The sequence below is a fragment of the Cardiocondyla obscurior genome, linkage group LG18 (genome assembly GCF_019399895.1).
Source record: "Cardiocondyla obscurior isolate alpha-2009 linkage group LG18, Cobs3.1, whole genome shotgun sequence".
NCBI classification, from domain to species: Eukaryota; Metazoa; Arthropoda; class Insecta; order Hymenoptera; family Formicidae; genus Cardiocondyla; species Cardiocondyla obscurior.
In genome coordinates, this window is record NC_091881.1 from 1372035 (window position 1) to 1392413 (window position 20379).

At 37.2% G+C, this 20379-nt stretch overlaps 1 protein-coding gene across 1 annotated transcript in view; it reads right to left on the reverse strand.

Moving 5' to 3' along the window:
• The window catches only part of LOC139109712 (uncharacterized), a 37656-nt gene extending 17656 nt beyond the window's left edge, over window positions 1-20000 (reverse strand). Inside the window, exon 1 of the mRNA XM_070668993.1 lies at window positions 18944-20000. Coding sequence (XP_070525094.1) covers window positions 18944-19055 — 112 coding nt within the window. The 5' untranslated portion in view covers window positions 19056-20000. The remainder of the gene's footprint in view (window positions 1-18943) is intronic.
• Between the last annotated feature and the right edge of the window lie 379 nt (window positions 20001-20379).

The window sequence follows — 20379 nt, forward strand, 5'->3', positions numbered from 1 at the left end:
ACGAAGGATCGTCTTCATAGTAGCTATCAGTAAAGTTACTCGAGTTTAACTAGTGCACACGGAAGCGTAATTCTTTTTATTACGATCAGATTGCATTTGATGGACTGCCTACGAGCGATTTAAATCCGCGGAAGAAAACATTTTTCACATTCTGTCGTTTTTTAATTAAGTTCAGTAAGTCACATGATACAGTTACTCATCGTTATTTCAAAACTGTCAGATTGTATTCATGCAAAAAAAAAAAAAAGAAAAAAAAGAAAAGACTATTTTGCGAGACTTGAAAGTGAGTCGTTTTTTAAACGAGTTAATCCGTCTGTGAAAGATTTCATTTAAAAAGACGAGTCCTGTTTGTAACAGTCGCCCGAAGCAGCGATCGGTCAGTCGCCCAAATAAAATTCATTTTGCTTCAATTTGACCGATTGTCTGAACGTCGGCAAAGTAACGCAGAAAGCGTGACACAGTTTTCGATGGCTGATGCCTGTTTGAGACAGCTGCTTCGGAAATAGAGAGTGGTCGGTCTGTTTCGCGCACGGAGATCTGAACTTCCTCTTCACGTTTGCATCCGCAATGTTTTCACCGGCGAAATTACCTTTCGCCTTCGCTTTTGCAAATCGGGAGTACACGTATTGCTGCGGTCTTTAGATAATCAATTAATAATGAGATTCACGTTGAAATTTACTCGCAAAGTCTCTACTTCTTGAAATCGTGCCTTTGTAAAATACAATCTCGAGGTTTAATTATTTTATATTCAACGTGCTACGATTTTGCGGAACTTGGTGCATTTTCGTATGGATAGTTTTTAAAAGATAACTTAGGCTTTTAATGGCTGATGCATCCGAATGCAAATGATTGATAGTTTCATTACAATAAATGAATGATTCAGTGTGCGCGAGCGTAATAAAAAAAAAGCGGCGGCATGTTTCGACCTTGCTGTACGGTACCGCCGTTCTTTGGCCGTTAAAGAGAGGATGGCATTAAGCAGTCAACGACCGGCAGGAAAGCCACCGGGTTAGTTTCGTAAGGCCGTACATCGGGCGCGCCGACGGTCTCGCCCAATGTCAAGTGCACGCGTTCAAGGTACTTCGGCTTCATCTCGTTTAACGCCGACTTAATGGCCCGCCCGGAGCGCGAACGTTACGTAAAGAAGAACCGACAGGGTCATTTAACTTTAAACTCTCGGCAAAAGAGACAAAAAAAATATATAAGCAGAAATTTAAAAAAAAAATATGAACAAATAAATTAATAAACACGCTGTGAATAAAGAAAAAACTTTGATAACATATATAACACAATATTCGATTTCATTTTACTTCAAACGCAATATTAAAAAGTAATTTTAAAATAGAATTAATTTTTAAAAAGCTTAAGAAAGAAATAAAAAAAAAAAGAAAGTCTGGAATAATGTTTTCTAACAGCTTGCTGAAGAATTATATCTGACGTTTCATTTTCTGTTCGACTTTATTTTAATCGTATTAGACCGGAAGTAACATCAAAGATCTCGGTACGTCATGTATAATAATGATTTGGACGAACGTATATTGACGCAACGGCCAACGCTCCCTTTGTAGGGATGCGCGTGAAAGAGCGCCAGGCTCGAAGCAATTAAGCTAATTAACGGAGTCCTGTGATTAGTGACTCCTTTCTCCGCGACCTACTAATTAGAAACCTTGGCCCGCGCTCGTCCTGCACCGATCACAAAGATGCGTTGCGCTTGTAATCGTTTGCAAGTATGATTGCCAGTTATACATCGTAGAATCGTTAATTGCCGATTTGTGTGTTTATGACAAATTAAATATGTGCGCACTATAATGTTTAATATTATTTTTTGTTATAATACTTAAAAAATATATTAAATGACGATACAACCGTTGATAAAAAAGACATCGATTTCATTGACGCAAGAAAAAAAAATGAATAGGGACATTTTATTAATTTAAATCACAGATTCTTCGACCAATTTGGAAACCACGAGTTCGCTTCGTACGCGAATATTTGCGGACTGAGATGATTTGTAGTACGTTATATAGGTGGTAAGTTTTTTTTCGTAGTGCTGCAACTAGCTTTTGATGTATCCTTAACGGTTTACGATGAGTCGGCAAACAGCTTGTGACGATATACGTCGCAACTGAAAAGGTATTGACTTGTGAAAGATACGAATATCGGGAATCTTGCAGAAATACGTGAGGCGAATACTTTATAACTTCTCACAGATTTTTTTTTTTTTTGAGAGATGTGCGAGATATAAGTACTCGAGAACATCGCGTATTCTCTTTCGATAAATTCTGGGGCTGTGGAAAGTTTGTAATTCAAAGGTTAACGTTTCAAAGACTTTGCGTATGACTGTTTATAAATCTGTTTTTGATTATAGCTCGAGAAAGTTTCCATCGTACACGCAGAAAAAAAAAAAACCGTATATCATGAATTCCAAAAATTAACAATTATTATAGAAAAGATTCTTGTACCCAAGGTGCTTATTTGAGGCGAACGCACATAAATCTCTTATACTGTCCGATGTCGTTTTTACGATGCAATCCAGTCGCAACCGGAAACGGGGAAAAATCAGCTAGAGGATATTTATATTGATCGTTATTTCGCGTACCGTAAATCTGGTCACGATTTAAACGAAGATAATTGGATTTAATTAATGATTCGATTCAATTACTACTTTGATTTCTTATTTCCATTCATAATGTGATACTAAATGGATAATGAGAGGAAAGTTTGTGTAGGTAGCCAGCCTTAGTTTATGAAACTTAAATAGATCGTTTGCCGGTAACGTGCAACAAAGGATTAAATGCTATAATACATATTATTTTAATATTGTAATATATGCATGAGAATATGTACAGTTTATAAATACTTTCACACGTTATAATTTTTATAACTCTTTTTTTTTAAATAATTTTATAACTTGACTATTAGCTATTATCGTGTTTTAGAAACTTCAAGATAAACACGCTCGACCTACATGAAACACAATTTATCACTGTCAAAAAGTAGCAGCACTGCACATGCTGTCATTTATCATAACACTTTTTAGTTATTTTTGAGATTTTGTGTAAATAGCGTTTACATGATAACTTCGTAAATAGAAACAGATTCTTTCTTTTTTTAACGATTAATTTATGCAAATAATTATCGAATAATAGATCGGACATTCTCGACAAGTTTCTATCATCTAATTTCCCATCTCTGGTAATAGCGTTATTACATATCCAACGACTTCATTAAACCGATACGTTGTGTCACTGTAAAATCGAATGATTAATCCAAGTAGCCACCGCTAACGTTTTATGACTGCGACATACTTGTGATAATTCGCACATTTTTCCATTACGCTTGATATATTAACGTGACATAATTTTTTCACTACTTTCTCTTCTTCTTCTTTTTTTTTTTTTTTTTTTTTACAGCTTTTTACGTCTACCGAGAATTATCGCGTTGAGATAATTTTAGAGAAATATGAAAGATCCGACATCTTACAAATCGTAAGATCGTACAAAGATTCTTGTCGGAGCCTCTCGCTAGTTCTTATTGTCATCGTACAGTCGTGCTAGTCATAATCTCTCTGTCTGGCCCTATTATGCCAGGCCCCTTCATTTTCTATTACACGACCTTTAACGTACACCGGTTGCACTTGCTGTTAGTTCACTACAGAATAATAGCGATTGCAGATACGTATTGACACAATAACGAGATCTCTTAGGAAGATTACTGTGTAACTATCGGCGCTCCATTAAGTAACGCCGATTTAATCGTTTACAGTTTTCTGTTCTATAACCGCTTTGAAATTGATATTTTATCGATATTTTAATTTATTCGCTTATAAATACGTATATATATTTGTATAATAAAATTTTAACAAATAAGATTAGATGCCTCATAGCCGAAACAGAAAAACTGGAATTTTGCGCGTGTCATGGATGTAATGTTAAACGTGTACTACATCGTTATACCAAAATTTCTGCTGACTGTGCACGATTTATACTGTCATTCATGTGAGGTGCATACTAATTCGCGATTTCTTTTTCTACATATTAAGCATACAAAGCTCCGTAAAATGTCCTGTATAATTACTTTACATTAATCTTCTTTAAATTTATGCCGTTGACTTATTTGTACAGTTATATTAGATTATTTAGACTGATTATATGAGTGATACCGATTATCGTAATGCAAACTTAAACATTCCGAAGGGACAAGATTATACTGATATCGATCAGTTGCCTAATTGGGAAAGAGATTTAGCCCGCAGGCCATCAATCTGATATCTAATTGACGTGACGCGGGACCTCGCGAAATTGGTTCTACTATGTCTCCATTAGTAGTGGCAAAGAAATGATGCGCATAATAGCGCGATTAGTTCAACAGCGAAACGCAACGGTAATGTGCGACGTGTATTAAAATTTGCCGAGCAGGATCTCCCACGAAACAGTATACTTGCCGGACAAGTAGAAAGTACAGTAAAGAAGCTGTGCAGAATAGTAAGAAAAATTAGAAAAAAAATAATAGGCAAGCATATCTTTTTGCATAAACAATAAACGGAATATAATTAAAATTTCTCTTATGACCCATTAGTAAGTACATGCACATTTCGCTTGGTAAATAGTTGCTACAGAGAATGTTCAATACGCATTACTGTTTAATAATTATTTGCAAAAGAATAATATTAATACGTAATATTATATTGATGAACTAACTTGTTTGTAGTTAAATGCTTAATTATAATTAATGTAAATTAACTCGGTTTAGTTAACAAAATTGAAACGCTTTGAACGTAGAGCTCATAACATGGGCACATGTATATGGATTACAATCTCTCGCCTCGCGTCATTTACCTTGCCGCGGCAATAATAAGAGAAATCCATTATCGCATATCAGTTTAAATAATATCGGTAGCTTCTTATCTGATTATGCAACGTTCTAAATTTTTTTTTCTTTTTTTTTCATCGACCTCACGCGAGAGAGATTAAATTTATTAGCGTTTATTTGCGTATTATATTATCACGAATACGGAGGTTGATTTCGCGAGCACTGGCCACAGCTCGTGCTAAGCTCCGAGAACTATTGTGCGGCGATTAGCATGAGCCAAGATTAAACCTGGGAAAAGTCGACTTTTGCCATTCTCAGCTAATTCCTATTCATTAAGACACAACTGGTTCATTGTGCGGCATGAATCACTGCGAATGCAACGCGATCGCCACAAAAACGATACCGGTCACTACAGCACGTGTTTACTCGCGCGTAAAGTAGATAATCGCATGACAGGTGAACGCACAAATTTCATGAAAAAGAAAACTTTCCATTTCAATATCACAGGCGATTATAAATTATATAAAATGCTTGTACGTTTTCAATATGTCTGTAATTAATTGGAAATTTCGATTACCTTTATTTTTATAATTTCACGATGTTGAGCGCCGTTGAAAAGCGACGCCAGATTGAACGCTTGTAAATTTTCAATATGCAGCACAAATTGATTTCGCGTTTTTAAAGGTTCTTATTTTTTTATTAATATAAAATGTAAAAATTGATTGAAACTAAAGTAAAAATGTATTCCATTTCTTACAAATATATTGTATTTTTTTCGAGATTATTTAAATTACTCATACGAAACTGTATTTCGTTCAAGTTCACACTAATTCAGTGTCATTATTATTTCTTATTTCTTTCTTTTCATTTTTTTTATTATTACGTTGCAAGAAATATAGAGAATGTATTTGCGTATCAGTTTCTCTTCTCTTCAACGAGATAATCCTGTTTCGCTGCCTGCAATAAATCAGTGAAACGCATCGCCGTGAAAACTCACGAGCACGTGCTGCAAAAGCCGGTGCTCTCCCTTCTACATTTACTGATGAAAAATGAGATAACCATAGTAATTATATTGATATAATTAACTTGTACATGTATGCTAGCTCGTTTTGTCGGTTTTTTTCTTTTTTTAACAGGCTTATAGAATTAAATCGAATTACGTTACTTTTTTTTTCGTGATTCTAATTAGTGCTCTGAATATACGACATGCTTACTGCGTAAGAAATAACATGAAAAATGACTGCAAAGGATAGCTCAAAAATTCAGATCAGTAGCAAAATATTATTGTTGAGTAATTTTCTCTAAACGATCAAGAAAATTATAGTACGTTCACCTCAAAAATTGGCTCGTAATGTTTAACGCGTACCGTGGGTAATTATCATCACGGAAGTGCATTTTAGTTGGTCAAGTGTTGATGATTAATAGCTATGTATAAAATCTTTTAAGTGTACGATATTCACTATGGATGTGTTGTCAACTCAACTAAAAATTCTTGGTGAGGTGAGATGGATTTTGCGTGTACCATAAATCATTTTCTACTACACCTTTCGGTCACTTCAGTCAAGTTTTTATGCTAATCAAAATATTGTACGCTTTAAGTCGTTAATGGTAATAAAGAGCAGTGGACGTCATTAAAAGAAATTGGAATGGTTTATACGAGTAATGCGAAATATTTATACTCGAGTACTTTTTCGTATCGTTTATCAAAATTACTTATAAACGCAACAGTCAAAATTACATTCAATAATCGCGACGTTTACCAATTAAAAGCCAATTAAACTACAAATTTAGAGAAAAATAAGAGTTGGAAAAAAATTGCAATACGATAAAAATGTCTTGTTTTACAATTTGACTTTTTTTATGCTGTTCGTATTTCGTTCCGGGATAACAAACCGGTACCCGGTAGTAATAGTTTCATTCGTATCACTTTCATGTTGTTTACGAGGGAAGGAAGAGTGATATCTTCGTCCGCAATCCTCGCCGGCCAAAAGAGGAAAGCTGATGCGTCAGTTTAATGGACTACGTGAGCGATAAAAAGTCGCGCTCGCGCTCATCGTCAATGCGTGTAGTCGCGTGCGATAAGAGAGATTTCACTCGGGCTCCTATGTCCGGCGCGCATCTCCGAGGAGGAATAATCACCTCCGGTGAAATGCAATTCACGACATGTGCTTGCTGGTACATTGCGGAGCCAACAATCGGACATAGTGAATAGCGACGTCACTGATTCATTTGGAATTTAATGCTCGAAGCAATTAACCATCGAAATGCTCAAAGTGTTGGGTATTCAGGGTCCAGAGGTACAACGCGTCTACTATGAACCGTGATACGTGGAAAAGAGAAACTTTAACTGTATGCATTCTTTCTTTTCTTTACGAAATTCTCCCCTTCCCCCTTTTTTTTTACTAATCTGTCTTTTTAAAGCAGAAATAAGCTTTTGACGTTACGAATAGTACATTATCTCAATGAAATTCAAAGACTTTCAATCAGAATCATCCGGTATCTCTTAAATAATTGTTAATATTTTTCATTATTGATAATTATTTTAATTTTACTTTCGAATTGTACGTGAATATATCGTTTTAGAGAGTAGTAAAAAATGAAGTATCATTATTCAAAGATTAGTGCATGATACCTAGAATTAATAAAATGCTAGCGTTAATAGGTACATCTTGTACTGATAGAATTCTCTTCTCTTTTCTTCTACTTTCTTCTCTTTTCTTCTACTTTTTTTTCTGTAAAATATTAACGATACTACGAGATACTTTCGGTAGTAAAAGTATTAAAAAAATATGGTCTTTAGATGAGAAATTTGTGATCAAAATCCAATGGCCCTAAATTTTACTCCGTTACCTTCGCTGCCAAAATAAGAACATCGAATTCCGGTAAAAAAAAAAACATCACATTTAAATTTATTATTTTCGTCGAGTCCCAGTTTCGCCGCTTTCCTATGCGATCCTCAAACGGATGTATGAAGGTTCCACTCGAGAAAGCTCCCTAAGTCGCTTATACTACTTAGAGCATTGTCCCGGCTGCAAGAACGTCGCGTTTCGCTGTGTCACTGTGCGCGACGTAGACGTAATAATCAGTATTACGGATATCTAGATCGCGTCCGGACCCGGAGGACGGACCAGGGATTTACGACACGTCAAAACGCGTCGCGCATCTGGAGCATTCGGGCACAAGTCGGAACTAACGATGCCTCTTGTAAACGCACGGGTCTAATTAAAGGAACATGGGTCTCTTAACGCGACGTACAAGGATGTGAAGACGTGATGAAAGTATTCTACATTCTAGTTTCTATAAAAAAAGTTCTTAATTATTTTTTAAAATGTAAAATTTAAAAGATATTTTCAACAACCGTTAATTTTTTTTTTTTCTTCTAATTTTTATAGTTTTTACTTAAATAATTGTAGTGGGTTTATTAAATGTTGCATGCTGAGATGTTACGAAATTTGGTCGTGAGTGCAACTTGCGTGGCCAAAACAATATTATATGCTCAATAAGAGACTTTTTACAGCGTAATTATTCTACAAAAATTCTCACGAGCTCACGCGTTCTTTACGGCAAAGTTTCTCATCTAAATATATGAGCAACCACAACGGGACTCGTTGCGTGTGCCCGATTCATAACACATTCATTCTTGAAGCAGAATAGAGCAAACGATCGTGAGTTGCATAGCGTGTGACACGTTTTCCTTTCCCGCCCATTTTTTATTCGCACTATTCGTGAGTTCACGTTTCCTGGAGTGTATTATATAAAACATTTTTTACTCGAGAAAATAATATTTTTATTATTTTATTTAGATTTTGATTGATAAATTTTATTCAAAATTGTTGATTTTATAGTGTAAAAAAAAAGAGAGATTCGAAGCATTTCAAACGAGTCAGAGCTGACGTGTTTCAGCGGAAATTTAGACAATATATTTTCAACGCTAGTTAGTGAAAGACCTTATCTCCGAATATATTTACGATCATTAAAGACGAAATTCCACCGTTAAAATGCAATAAACTCCGTCGAACACACAACATTTTCAATCTTTATCGAATTTAATGACTTTATTTGATGATTCGAGAAAGAAAGTACTGAAACTTACCTATATACTGGAGAGAGAATTCAACAAAATAAAAAAAAAATTCCTGCAATTCTTGCCAATCTGCTTGCGTTTAGAAATAGTAAAGTAACCACAATACATCGTATAATAGATAATTGAATTATCAAACAAATTGGAGCGAACTTATAGTTTGATATATGTATATAGATATACTGAATGGGATTTGAAAGTGATCTAATCACGCTGTTACATTATCGGGGTGTTAAACTCGTTTATCTTTTTATAAGAACAGTTACGTAGCTGTTGGCTGCCTACAAAAATATCATTATATTGCAATGGAACACAATTAAAATTTATATTTCTACGTAATACGGTTAATGATAATTAATATATATCATACAGTTATAATTACAGATATTTAAATCTTTCGAGATATCAATTAATTTTTTTTTAAACTTGATTTATGTTACTTTACTTTAAACACAAACGGGCGACTGCAAAAATATTAAAATCAATAACTTCCCTAATTTTATTTTCTTAATTCGATAGAAGTAAGAAATCGTTTGCGGTAAAAAAAAAAAAAAAAACAATTTTTCCAAGACCTGACTAACGCCGCGCGATCCCTCGTCGTCTGCGTTTATACTTTGTGTTTCAATTGAAATGTAACGCGTAAAGAATCGTTGATTACACCGGTCTGAACGCAGTTAGAGAACCGATTGCACTTTGACATATCAGCGTGAATTACAGAAGATGTGGAGTGCAGCCGCGGGCAGGGTGTGGTAAAGTGGGGCTTATGTTAGATTATGGCAGTGATCGAGGTCGACACTTTCCCGACTTCGTCGCACCGTCGCCACGCTTTACACGCTCCTCTATTCCTGCGGAGGATGCCAGCCGGCAAAAAGCGGCTTCCCGCTCCCAGACAGTGTGGGTGCCGCCACAGACAATAAACCTCACCGGGATAAGTGGTTTTCGCTTTCTGCCTCGTCACGACTGATCGGTATATTAGGGACGAATTTCACCGTCACTCCACGCTGCGAACGCTCGCTTTCCGCGGCTCAATTCTTACACCGATCTGAGGAAAATATGTAAACTTTCAAGAAAGCCTCGATAGGCTTTTCAATTTTATTGTTCTCTCTCTCGCATTTTTAATAATTAAATCAGAGATTGATGTGACGGTAATATATTTTTCGATCGCGACTTGATTATTTTCAAGCAAGTTTAATTAAAAATTTAGACGAATTAAGAACAGCTAACAAATAACATTTTATTTAAATATGAACGGTATTTTTCTGGACACTCCTTCTCTCAATCGAATTCCTTTATATATGAATGAATTCTTATATGAACTAATATCACAAAATTATATTACGCGATAGAGATAGTTATCGTATTGTACACTTTAAGTACTCTCTCGATGGAACGAGGAACGCACGTATCGTAAGCAAGCGTAGGCAGCAGTATGTGCATTGTTCTAGTGCGACGAAGCAAGCTAGGAAAACACGTTCGCCAATTATGCCGGAAAATTATATGAATTTCAGGATATGCTCTCCGCATGTAGCGCAGGTCGCGTCGACTTACTTGAAACCTTTTAAATTTGATTTACGCCATTAAGCAGATTAAACGTAAAAAAAAAAAAAAAGATATATTTTTTTTCGCAAACGTAGAGCGTCGATTCATCTCCTAAAGTTAAGTAATCGTTGCGGGTGTACCGGCTACACGTAACAACAAGCTCATTGTCAGAGACGTTGGCAAATGTCCCATGCAAAAAGTGGCACGGTTTCGCAAGTCTAGGAAGATCGTGGCGTGCAAAAAAGTAATGAAACGAACGAAATGTCGCGGCGAGTCGTGCGAGCCGCGTTGCATCGAAGCCCGGACGCACATATCGCGCTCACGGATTGCACGCGCGATATTATAGCACCCGGTGTGGCAGCGTATGGTGCAACTCATACGAATGGTATCCCATTAAATGCAGGAAATGAGGCAAGTACCACGAGAGCTTACTGCTCGTAGGACCGTATTATTCCCAGCATCACCGCGCGGTTTGACTGACTGTTAATTAGCGAGAAGACGGAATTCGTGCGTTTTTTTTAAGGTTTCACGAACGGATAAATGACAAAGATGGCATAATATTTAATTGGCCCGAGATTTCGAGAGACTTCTTTATTCTTTTTAAAATTTTCCAAGCGAAAAATCACGAAAAGTGCGAATCTTCCACGTGTTACTCACCGCGTGAGTTTCAAAATTCGTTTTCTCGTTATTAAAAAAATTCATCACGGGCTTTGTAATGTATTATTTTTTATTTTAACATTAATTAAATTTTGGTACGATTTTTCAATAAGGAAATATTATATTTAGCAGTCAAAATGAATAATTTTTTTTAGGTACAACGCATTGGCATTTAAATTTTTACGCTACGCCGCTAGTATTAAAAGACACGTGCCATGGAATACTGCGATAATAAGTGTAATGAATTTAATTGCCTTGTAAAATATTTCGTAACACTGATGATAATAACATTATTACTGATTTCACGTCGATTTAAATGCCATGGTAGCGTTGTTGCTGGCACGCTTGAGGTGCTAATAAATTTATAACTGACTTCTGATTAAGAAAACGGTAATCAATGTTGGATCAGAGTTACTAACCGTTGATTATTGCGGCTGAGCGAATCTGACACGGTGCAGAGAACTCTTCTGCTACGGTGACGGGTAAAGTTTATAATAATTTCACTCACATACCAAAGACAGCCACCGCGGATTCTCGTGGCTATTGTCACGAACTCCGTATCACCTGTTCTCACGGTGCAGTTAATGGCATTGCCTCTTTGTCCGGTTAGCTATCGGTACGTTTTTATCGCGGGTCGAACGGTGCATGGCGCGAAACTGCCTTTCGCTTTTACCCCGATCGCAGTCGAAGGCTCAAGGTGATCTTTCTCTCTACAGCAGTTTACGCCGCTGCGTCTCGCGAAAAATTCTTGAGTGATAACCGGACTTTTATCACTCGTCGTCTTAAATTCGATTAATCTCGAAGGGGTTTATTCCGTGGCTTTCTAACATCGCGGAATACCAAACTGCTCGTTAATAATAGTTTTATATTCTATTTTTAGCAACAGTCATAAATATTGTTACGCGTTTCGAGATGTTGCGCTTGAATGAATCGCAAGAAACGTATCGCACGGCGAGAAGGCCAATCGAGGCTGCAGAACGAGAAGATTGAACTGTTGCTTGTTCGGGAGACCTTTCGTTTAAACTCAGAGATCATTGCTAGAGGCACGTAATCACGTTTCACGTTTCGTACTATGCCCCTCGCTTTGGACCACGTTCCGTTCAGCTTCGACGCCTTTAACTTCGAAGTTCCGTCTGAGGCACGCCTTTCGCGTGCAGCTCGTAGTAAACCAATTCCTTTCAGTATTCGTCGGCTTAGATACGTTGGCATAACAAGTACGTACATTTTATCCCTCCGTGCATTACGCCTAATTGCAAACTAACGATTCCCAAGATGTACACATTTGTACATTACAATGAGTTTGCATTTATCTCGCTCGCAATTATCACGGCAGATATATATATGACTGCATCTCGTTAACGACTATCCATCATTCTGACGTATACAAATTAAATTGACCGAGAACAATTCAGTGAAATGATATTTCGCTGAATATCACGTTCGTAAAAAAAAAAAATAAAAATTGCACAAATAATTAATTAAGAATATAAAAAAATGTACAAAAAAGTTGCTAAATCAAAGTAATTTTTGATAATTATTTTTAATACATTCAAAGTCTGTAAGCTAAGAAGCAGATAAATCGAAATTACCAACGCGAACAAGTAATTATTTAATATTTAGTATATTTATATAACCGGACGTTATGCTTTTAAACTTTTTTTTTTTGTTTTACGCGAAATATATTATGCATTCCGACAAAGTGATATCCCGTGATTGCAAAAAATTTGAGAAACAGGATGCAAGAAAACGGCGTTATGCTTTTTACCAGCGGCGTTGCACACGCCGGAAATGCCTTTTAGCGTACGCGAATTCGAGCGCAAAGTCGTCGTGTAAACCGGAGAATTCCTTGAAAGTTTTCAAACATGCGTTTATGACTCGGCCGAAGAGGAAAAGGAAAGCGAAGAGATAAAGCGTTAGGTACTCTCGATTCTTTTACGCATTACTTCCACTGTCCGTCGACAAGACAAAGATAGATTCACAAAGCGTGAGGCGAGAATTTCGCGGAAATTTCTCCGGTTTCTACGGATAACACATTACGCACTGCTAACTTTTATGCCCTGCTAATTCGACGATGTTCGCGCATGATGTGAGTGTCAAAAAGTTTAATGTTAAGGAATTTTCAGTTTAATGCTTTATTTTAATAAAGTTGTTATAACTGTATTATGTTTCTCATGCATTTCTGCAAAATTTGTAAATTAAAATTTTATGAATTTTAAACTTTTTATAATAAAAAGCAGTTAGCACAAGTTTCTTTTCACGCATAATTGTTTTTTAGTGCGGAAATGATTTATTAACGTTGCGAGAGAGTCACTGGGTATTTTAAATAAAAAGATAAATTAATCGTATTGGAACAATAACTTATTGCGGCTCACCACAACTGGGAGCTTCTAAAAAATGCAAATAAGCATGAAAATCACGAGGTATAGAAACCCGTGAATGGGGTGAAATCAGCCACCGATGCGGAACTAGAATCACGCGCGTGGTACTTGAGATTGGAGACGTTACCTTCCTAATACTGCGGACTTTCTCCGAAAAACCGTTACTTGCCAACTTTTTCATCTCGCCGACAAAAATTAAGGACCTTTCTTTCGCATCATCGGTTTCAATTTATTTGTTTCTTAGCTTACAAACTTTGAACGTAGTGCCAAAAATAAACTATAATTGATACGTATAAAGCTCGACGAAAATTCTGAATAAAAATACCACTAAGTATTAGTGGTATTAATTAAAAGCAAATTAAATTTTAAATTATATATCGAGTCATAAAATAAATTATATATTAACATGCAAGAGAAACTGTTTAAAATTACCTATCAAAAATCGAACAAACGTGATTGCCGACAACGATGAGCAGACAGGGCTGTCAAAATCATTGCAATAACGCGGCAATAAAATTCGCAATTGCTATAATAAACTTAAGCAGCTGAAAAATAACGGTTTCTTGTTCAGAGATACATATTTTTTTTTACGACTTTCTAACAGGAACGTAAAATGCGTGAATCATTAAAATGATTATTGTAGCGGAACCAAAATGAAACTTCTTCATTAATACTAATACGTGCATAAATATATCGGATAATAAAGTACAAAATTTTGCCAAACGGCACAATAAAACGCGAAATATAAAGGATTTCTCGACTTAACTTGTTTATGTATTAGTATTAAGTGTGCAATTTTATCGATTTCTGTATGACTTATGCATCACTGAATGCGCACTAGTGCGCTTAACTAAAATCGTTATTAATCGCAATTTTCTCGACGTTATGCCGATTCGATTTCTACATAGAAATTGTTCAGAAGTGTCATAAATATCGCGCTCAACCGATCGTATCTTGTTAACGAGATCTGCATAAATCCAATCGATTAATCTAATGTCGCTTAAACTGAAGATTAAAATACTCATGTGAATTACTTTGACACATAAATGTCGCGATTTTAATTGCAGAAAAAGTTACATTTATTAGCGAGTTATTAATTGTCGTTCGACCATTAAGAAATGTGAACGAGTTATGGGCGAAATCGAAACGAATATCGATAGAACTTGTAGTTTAGACAATTGATATGCGTTATACATTTCTAAAATTTTCTAACTGTTAAAAAGAATTTTCTTCATTTATCAGGCAAATACAGTACACGAGAAATAAACGTTTGCTTCATGATTTAGCCGATTATTTATTGCTCTCTATCTTGTCAAGCAATTATTTTCCATTATTATCCAATTATCTAGATTACTTCTCAGTTAATCAGTTTAGTACAATGAATTACTATACATTTGCCGCATATCAAAAACGACGAGTTCTTAAGTTATTAAAAATAAATAAATGTCGCTAATTATAAAAAAAATTTGCTACAATTAAAAAAAAAATTTTAATGTTGCTTTTAACTGCAAGAATGTAAAATAAATATATCACCAGTGTATGTAACAAATTACAAGCAACATGTTAACTCACTAAACGAAAAGTTTCCAACAATACTAATTATTAAACTCAAATTATACGCGTGTATGTTACGATTTTATTACATAGATCAGTTAAAGATTGAAATTTCCTAGACTATCATTTCGACAGTGATGATTACCGCGGCAACGATCGCCCGATGCACCATTCACTATCCGGTAAACGTGCAATCGCATTACTAAATGAGCCACGAACGCGCGTTGGTGAAGCGTTACTTTCAATCGCTCGTCCGCATCTATCCTCGGGATCAACCGGATCTCTCGATCGGCGATCGATCCGTCCGCGCAGCACCGGCGAGGAGATCCGCAATTTGAAATCCATTAGAAATGATTTTCCCGAACGCAAACTGGACTCGAGCGCGAGGTACGTGTGACGTATCCGCGGCAACGCTCGCTCTTGGCAGTTTCACCCGTGATTGCGATCGACCGTCGCGACGAAAACGCACCAAGTCTATAAGGACGCGGAAGAAGAAGAAAAAAGCTTGGAATATCTCGAGTGCTTAGGGGATCGCGATACGAGAACACGAAGTTTTAACCTAGATTCGCCGGCGGACGTATAGATTGCGGAAGAGCAAGCGATTTCGACGACAGCAATCGCAATGATGTCACGCGCGAAAATCGGTCGGGACTCGAGGCTTTAGCCGCGATTTCTATCTTATTCTTGCGTCGCGCATCCACACGCCCGTTATCCCCGTCCACCCGTAATGATACTGCTGGTCCGGTGTTCGGAGAAACGCGGGAAGGAAGAGATGAGGGGGAGAGACAGAAAGAGAAGAACCGGTCCCCCGGGTTCAGTGACGCGCGTATTTCGCGAGGCTCGTTTGCCCGTGAAAAAGAGTGACCGCACGTCATCGTCGCACGCGCGGATTCCGAGACAAAATACTGGTTTTTAACTCGTCTCGAATCGTCATCGTTTCACGGCTCGTTTCCCCGTTCGAGTTACGAGCAGCTGTTGGGTTATCGCTGCTGGGTTTCATGTCTAAGGCCGTTTTACGTCGTAGAGCTACGGGAATCTCGGAATTGAATTTCAACAATCTTAGAAAATCGAGGAAAAATGCGCATATAGAAATGCATTTATAAAATACATGCATGTGAAATCTAAAATGTTACCCGATACCGTAGTATTTCATTACGTAAACTGATTCTTAGAAATTAATTTGCAAGTGACAACGGTGATTCACGTTAATGTGACGGGAATTTCCAAATTCCCGGCGTTCTGTAATGAATAATCAAGTACGAGCATAGATTTAACTACGGACAAATTAAATAGCTTGTGCAATGTTTATTTTATTTTTTTTTTTTCCGAAACCGACACGTTAGTAAAACGCATTACAAACAGCTTTCTACGAATTAGTTGTAATATTAATGATAGCTTTTTTTTAATAATGTATTTTTTAATTCCCAAAATGTGTTACAGGCATTAATTTCATATGGGTTATTCGAGATATTTATATAATTGAACTTAATAAATATAACTAAATTTAATGTAATAAATATATGACGGAAATTAAGCAAAATATGTTAACCTCTGCTCGTACTTAAAAATTAAATATATTTATCGAACCTTGCGTAATCGATTTTGGCATGGGGACTGACAATTTACTAGTAGGAGATGTAACGCGATAATGAGGCACGAGCGGAAGGATCTCGCAGCGTGTGAACGGCTGCTGCATGTAGGTGAGCAAGTTGCTTAGCTAGTCAGCGGTGAACTGTTATATGCACTGGCATGCTGCCAGTCGCTCGTTGAAAAGCCATTTCTGGTGGCAATGCCAACGACGAAGGCGCTATGCTAGAAAACACTTACAATTCCACGCGCCGAACTTGTCTCAAAGACCCCGATAGCGATCAAACGCATTCGAGAGGTTCATGGTACATGTTTCCAAGTCTGGGAGCTAGTAATAAAGGCATTAAAAAAAATCCCACGTTTATTTTTAAGTCTAGATTCGCGGAGCAACGAAAATTCGCACCGAAGTTATTCATCCGGAACTTTACGTGTAAAAATGGATAATTATTCAGCATTAATTAATATCAAGCGCACCCGTATCCCTTTTCTCGTCACATTTGCTAGATGGCAATAATCTCATTAAAATAAGAATTATTTAAAAAAATGTCTAATATATAAAAATGCTATTTTCTCGGTGCTATTAACACAATGGTCGCCATTTCACCCTACATTAAACGCGTTGGAATTTATGTCTTACTAAAGATGCGCGCAAGAACTTGTTACTTTCTCTCTACCATTCTCCGTCATCATCAATCTCTATCAGTTAATTGCAATTGTCGCGCAAGGCTGCAGGTATCGATGCTCTATCTAGTTTCATATTATATAGGACGTGTGTCGAATTCTTTGCGATTGGTCGAGTTAGAAACCGAAAGTAGAGCTACGTGTAGCATTCATATAAAAATTATTGAAAAAAAAAATAAAATAAAATAAGAAAAAAAAAATTATCTGCCGGTTAATCGCAGGCAGAACGCGAAGAGCCATTTAAAAAAATAATTGCCACTCACGTGAGGCGATTGGTCACGCTTACTGTAATCAATTACTACAGCAATTATTTTCATAGGTAGCGATCATAGCCGTCTGCTACATTTTACAGTTATGATGCTGCATAATTGGTCTTAAGAAAGGTAAAGCATCGCTCGAAAATCGATCGTCGACCCGAATCCTTCCAGAAGCGCTATTTTCAACAGAATCTATGTCGAGTACTATTTAACTTGGAAACCATGTCGTCGTAATTCCTCAATCTAAATAACGAAGGAGAAGTAAGTTCGCGAAGTTAATGAACGTAACGGTGTAGCGTTATGTGTCACACGTGCCATTTTGCCATTTCGGTAGAATTGCCTCTAGTAGTAATTACCTCTTTCGAGATAAAAATAAATTAAAATTTTGAGATGCTGAAGAGCATAAATTACTGTCATATTTTACGAAATCGTATAACATTGAAAAGTTGATTAATTGATTAATACAGTTAATCCCCCCGTTTAATTGGCCAGAATCTATTTTTATATTTTATATAGTAACATTATAAACCTCAATTCTATTCTTTTAAGATTTTTGATATTTAAAAAATATGTATTTTGTTAAAAAAAAAAAAAAAAAAAAATTACGAAGATATTTAATAGACATGTTAAGATCTACGGTAATAAATACGTAAAGTTTTATTGCGGCAAATCACATGCACACTGTATTACGTCGGATTACGATATCTTCATTGTATTCTTTATTATATTGTGCCTCGGTACTTAATTCGCCACCTAAACCGACGTTCGATAGACACAACACCGTGACTCACTTGCGCGTTTGTCGTTATCTTCCTACGCATTTTGCACAATTCAACACTTCACTTTATTTATTAATACGCAACCGAAAGCTACTTGAATACCTGCATAATCACGACGCACGGTGTAAGCAGTTAATTATTATTATAGAAGACAAAGGAGAAGAGAAAGAAAGTGCAACGAAAGTGAAAGAGCAAAAGAGAAAAGAAAGTTAAATTATATCTTGATTAAACTTACTTAATAGAACAAAAAAATATTTTTTTTAAACTCAAAAAGCTCAAAAAAAAAAAAAAAAAATACTTAAATAAAAAAAATTATAATCTTTAAAGTAAACTCAAGAAAAAAAATGTATAAAATTCAACAAAAGACACGCTTAGCGCCTGAGAAAAAGTAAAGTGCAAAGAAGGAGTGAAGATACGTCATTGATTCGACAGTATTCTCATACGAACGAGAAGTAGCGGCAAGACCGATTGCAAGCAACGGCACGCGAACTTGATGAAAGTGGAAGGGGGTTGAACACGGCGAAAGAGAAGAACATGAACGAGTGGCGAAAGCGGAAGGCAAGAGAGAAACGAAAGAAAGAGAGAGAAAGTTGGAGAATCAAAGCGAAGAAGACTTACCGCTGGTGGCTGTTTGGCGCTTGTTCGTATCGCGTTTGGCGAACGTGCCGGTCATGTGAACGAGCACCGCCGCGAGGACGACGAATGCCCGGTAGCCGCCGCAGGACCTCATTAGTCGTTCTTTTACCGACGAAACCGAACTAGAGAAAAGAGAGAACGGGATCGTAGGCAACTCTCTCAGGATTCTCTACCGCCTCGAGCGAATCCGCTGAGCGCACTGCTGGCTCAGCGTCGACTGAGACGTACTTTGTGCTCGCCGCTCTATCAGCAGGACCGTCACTCCTCTCGGTACGTTTCACACCGCGGCTCGTATGTATCCCTCGGGTAGGAAACTACCACCACAATGAACGGACAGTGAGTGCCGGGCAGGTTGTGCTACTACCCGCCGCAACTGGCCCCCCACAATCTTATCACCCGAATTTTAATCCCAGCGATGTGACCGCGACATCAGTCACCGCCAACTTTTCCTCTCGTATCCACGTACGGATCCTGCACATCTATTTAAAACCTATCGCTCCACCTCGCGCTCCTTACCATTGGCTCCTGCCCCAATTCTTTGCCCAATGGTACTCTCTCGCGTGCGCTCACCTCCTTTTCAGATCGGCTGCGGCGGCGGTGGTAGCGAACGCAGTTTCTCAGGTAGAGAGAGAGAGACAGAGGGAAAGGTGGCAGATGGAGATCGGGTGGTGAAGTAGGCAAGTAGTAGGTGGCAAAGTCCCCCGATTTTACCTAGACGGTGAGTACTATTGTCGGGTAAGTACGACGAAAGCTGCGCACGACGGTAACGAACTTCTCGAGTTCGCGAAACGGTGACGTTGAAAATTTCCCCTCTTACGCGTACCCGCGCACGCCGATCGCGGCCGCCGAAGGTGAAGGGAGTTTTAGGTGGGGTTTCGCGTGCGAGTAGACCAAGATCGGGCTGCCACCGTCGCCGTCGCAGCCACTGACTACGGTCGGTTCTCTCCTGATTCTTTTTCCGCACCTCTTTATAACTAGTCTAGGACACCGCAAAATCAATGTACTTATTTCGTTATGACCGAGAGTAATTATACACGTCGTATCTTAAAAAAAAAAAAAAAAAAAGAAAAAAAAGAGATTAACGAGAAAACGCAACTTTCGCAACAAAATTTTATAGATCTTTGATTATGCGGACAAAGTCGAGATGAATAACTGATGAGGCTTAATTTTATATTTTGAGTTTTAATTTACGCACTGAAATAATTTATAAAAATGACGAATAATCGGCAGACTAATAATACAAAAGTATTGCAAATTGTTCGTTACGTGACTATCACATATAACATTTTAGAGTAAACACGTCGGTACGTATTATAGATAAACGTTGCTATTTGAAATTCTTTTAACCGATTACGTCGTACCGTTTAGCGAACGCGTGTTCCAAGGTGCGTGCACTACGATATGGCGCAGTGGTACGT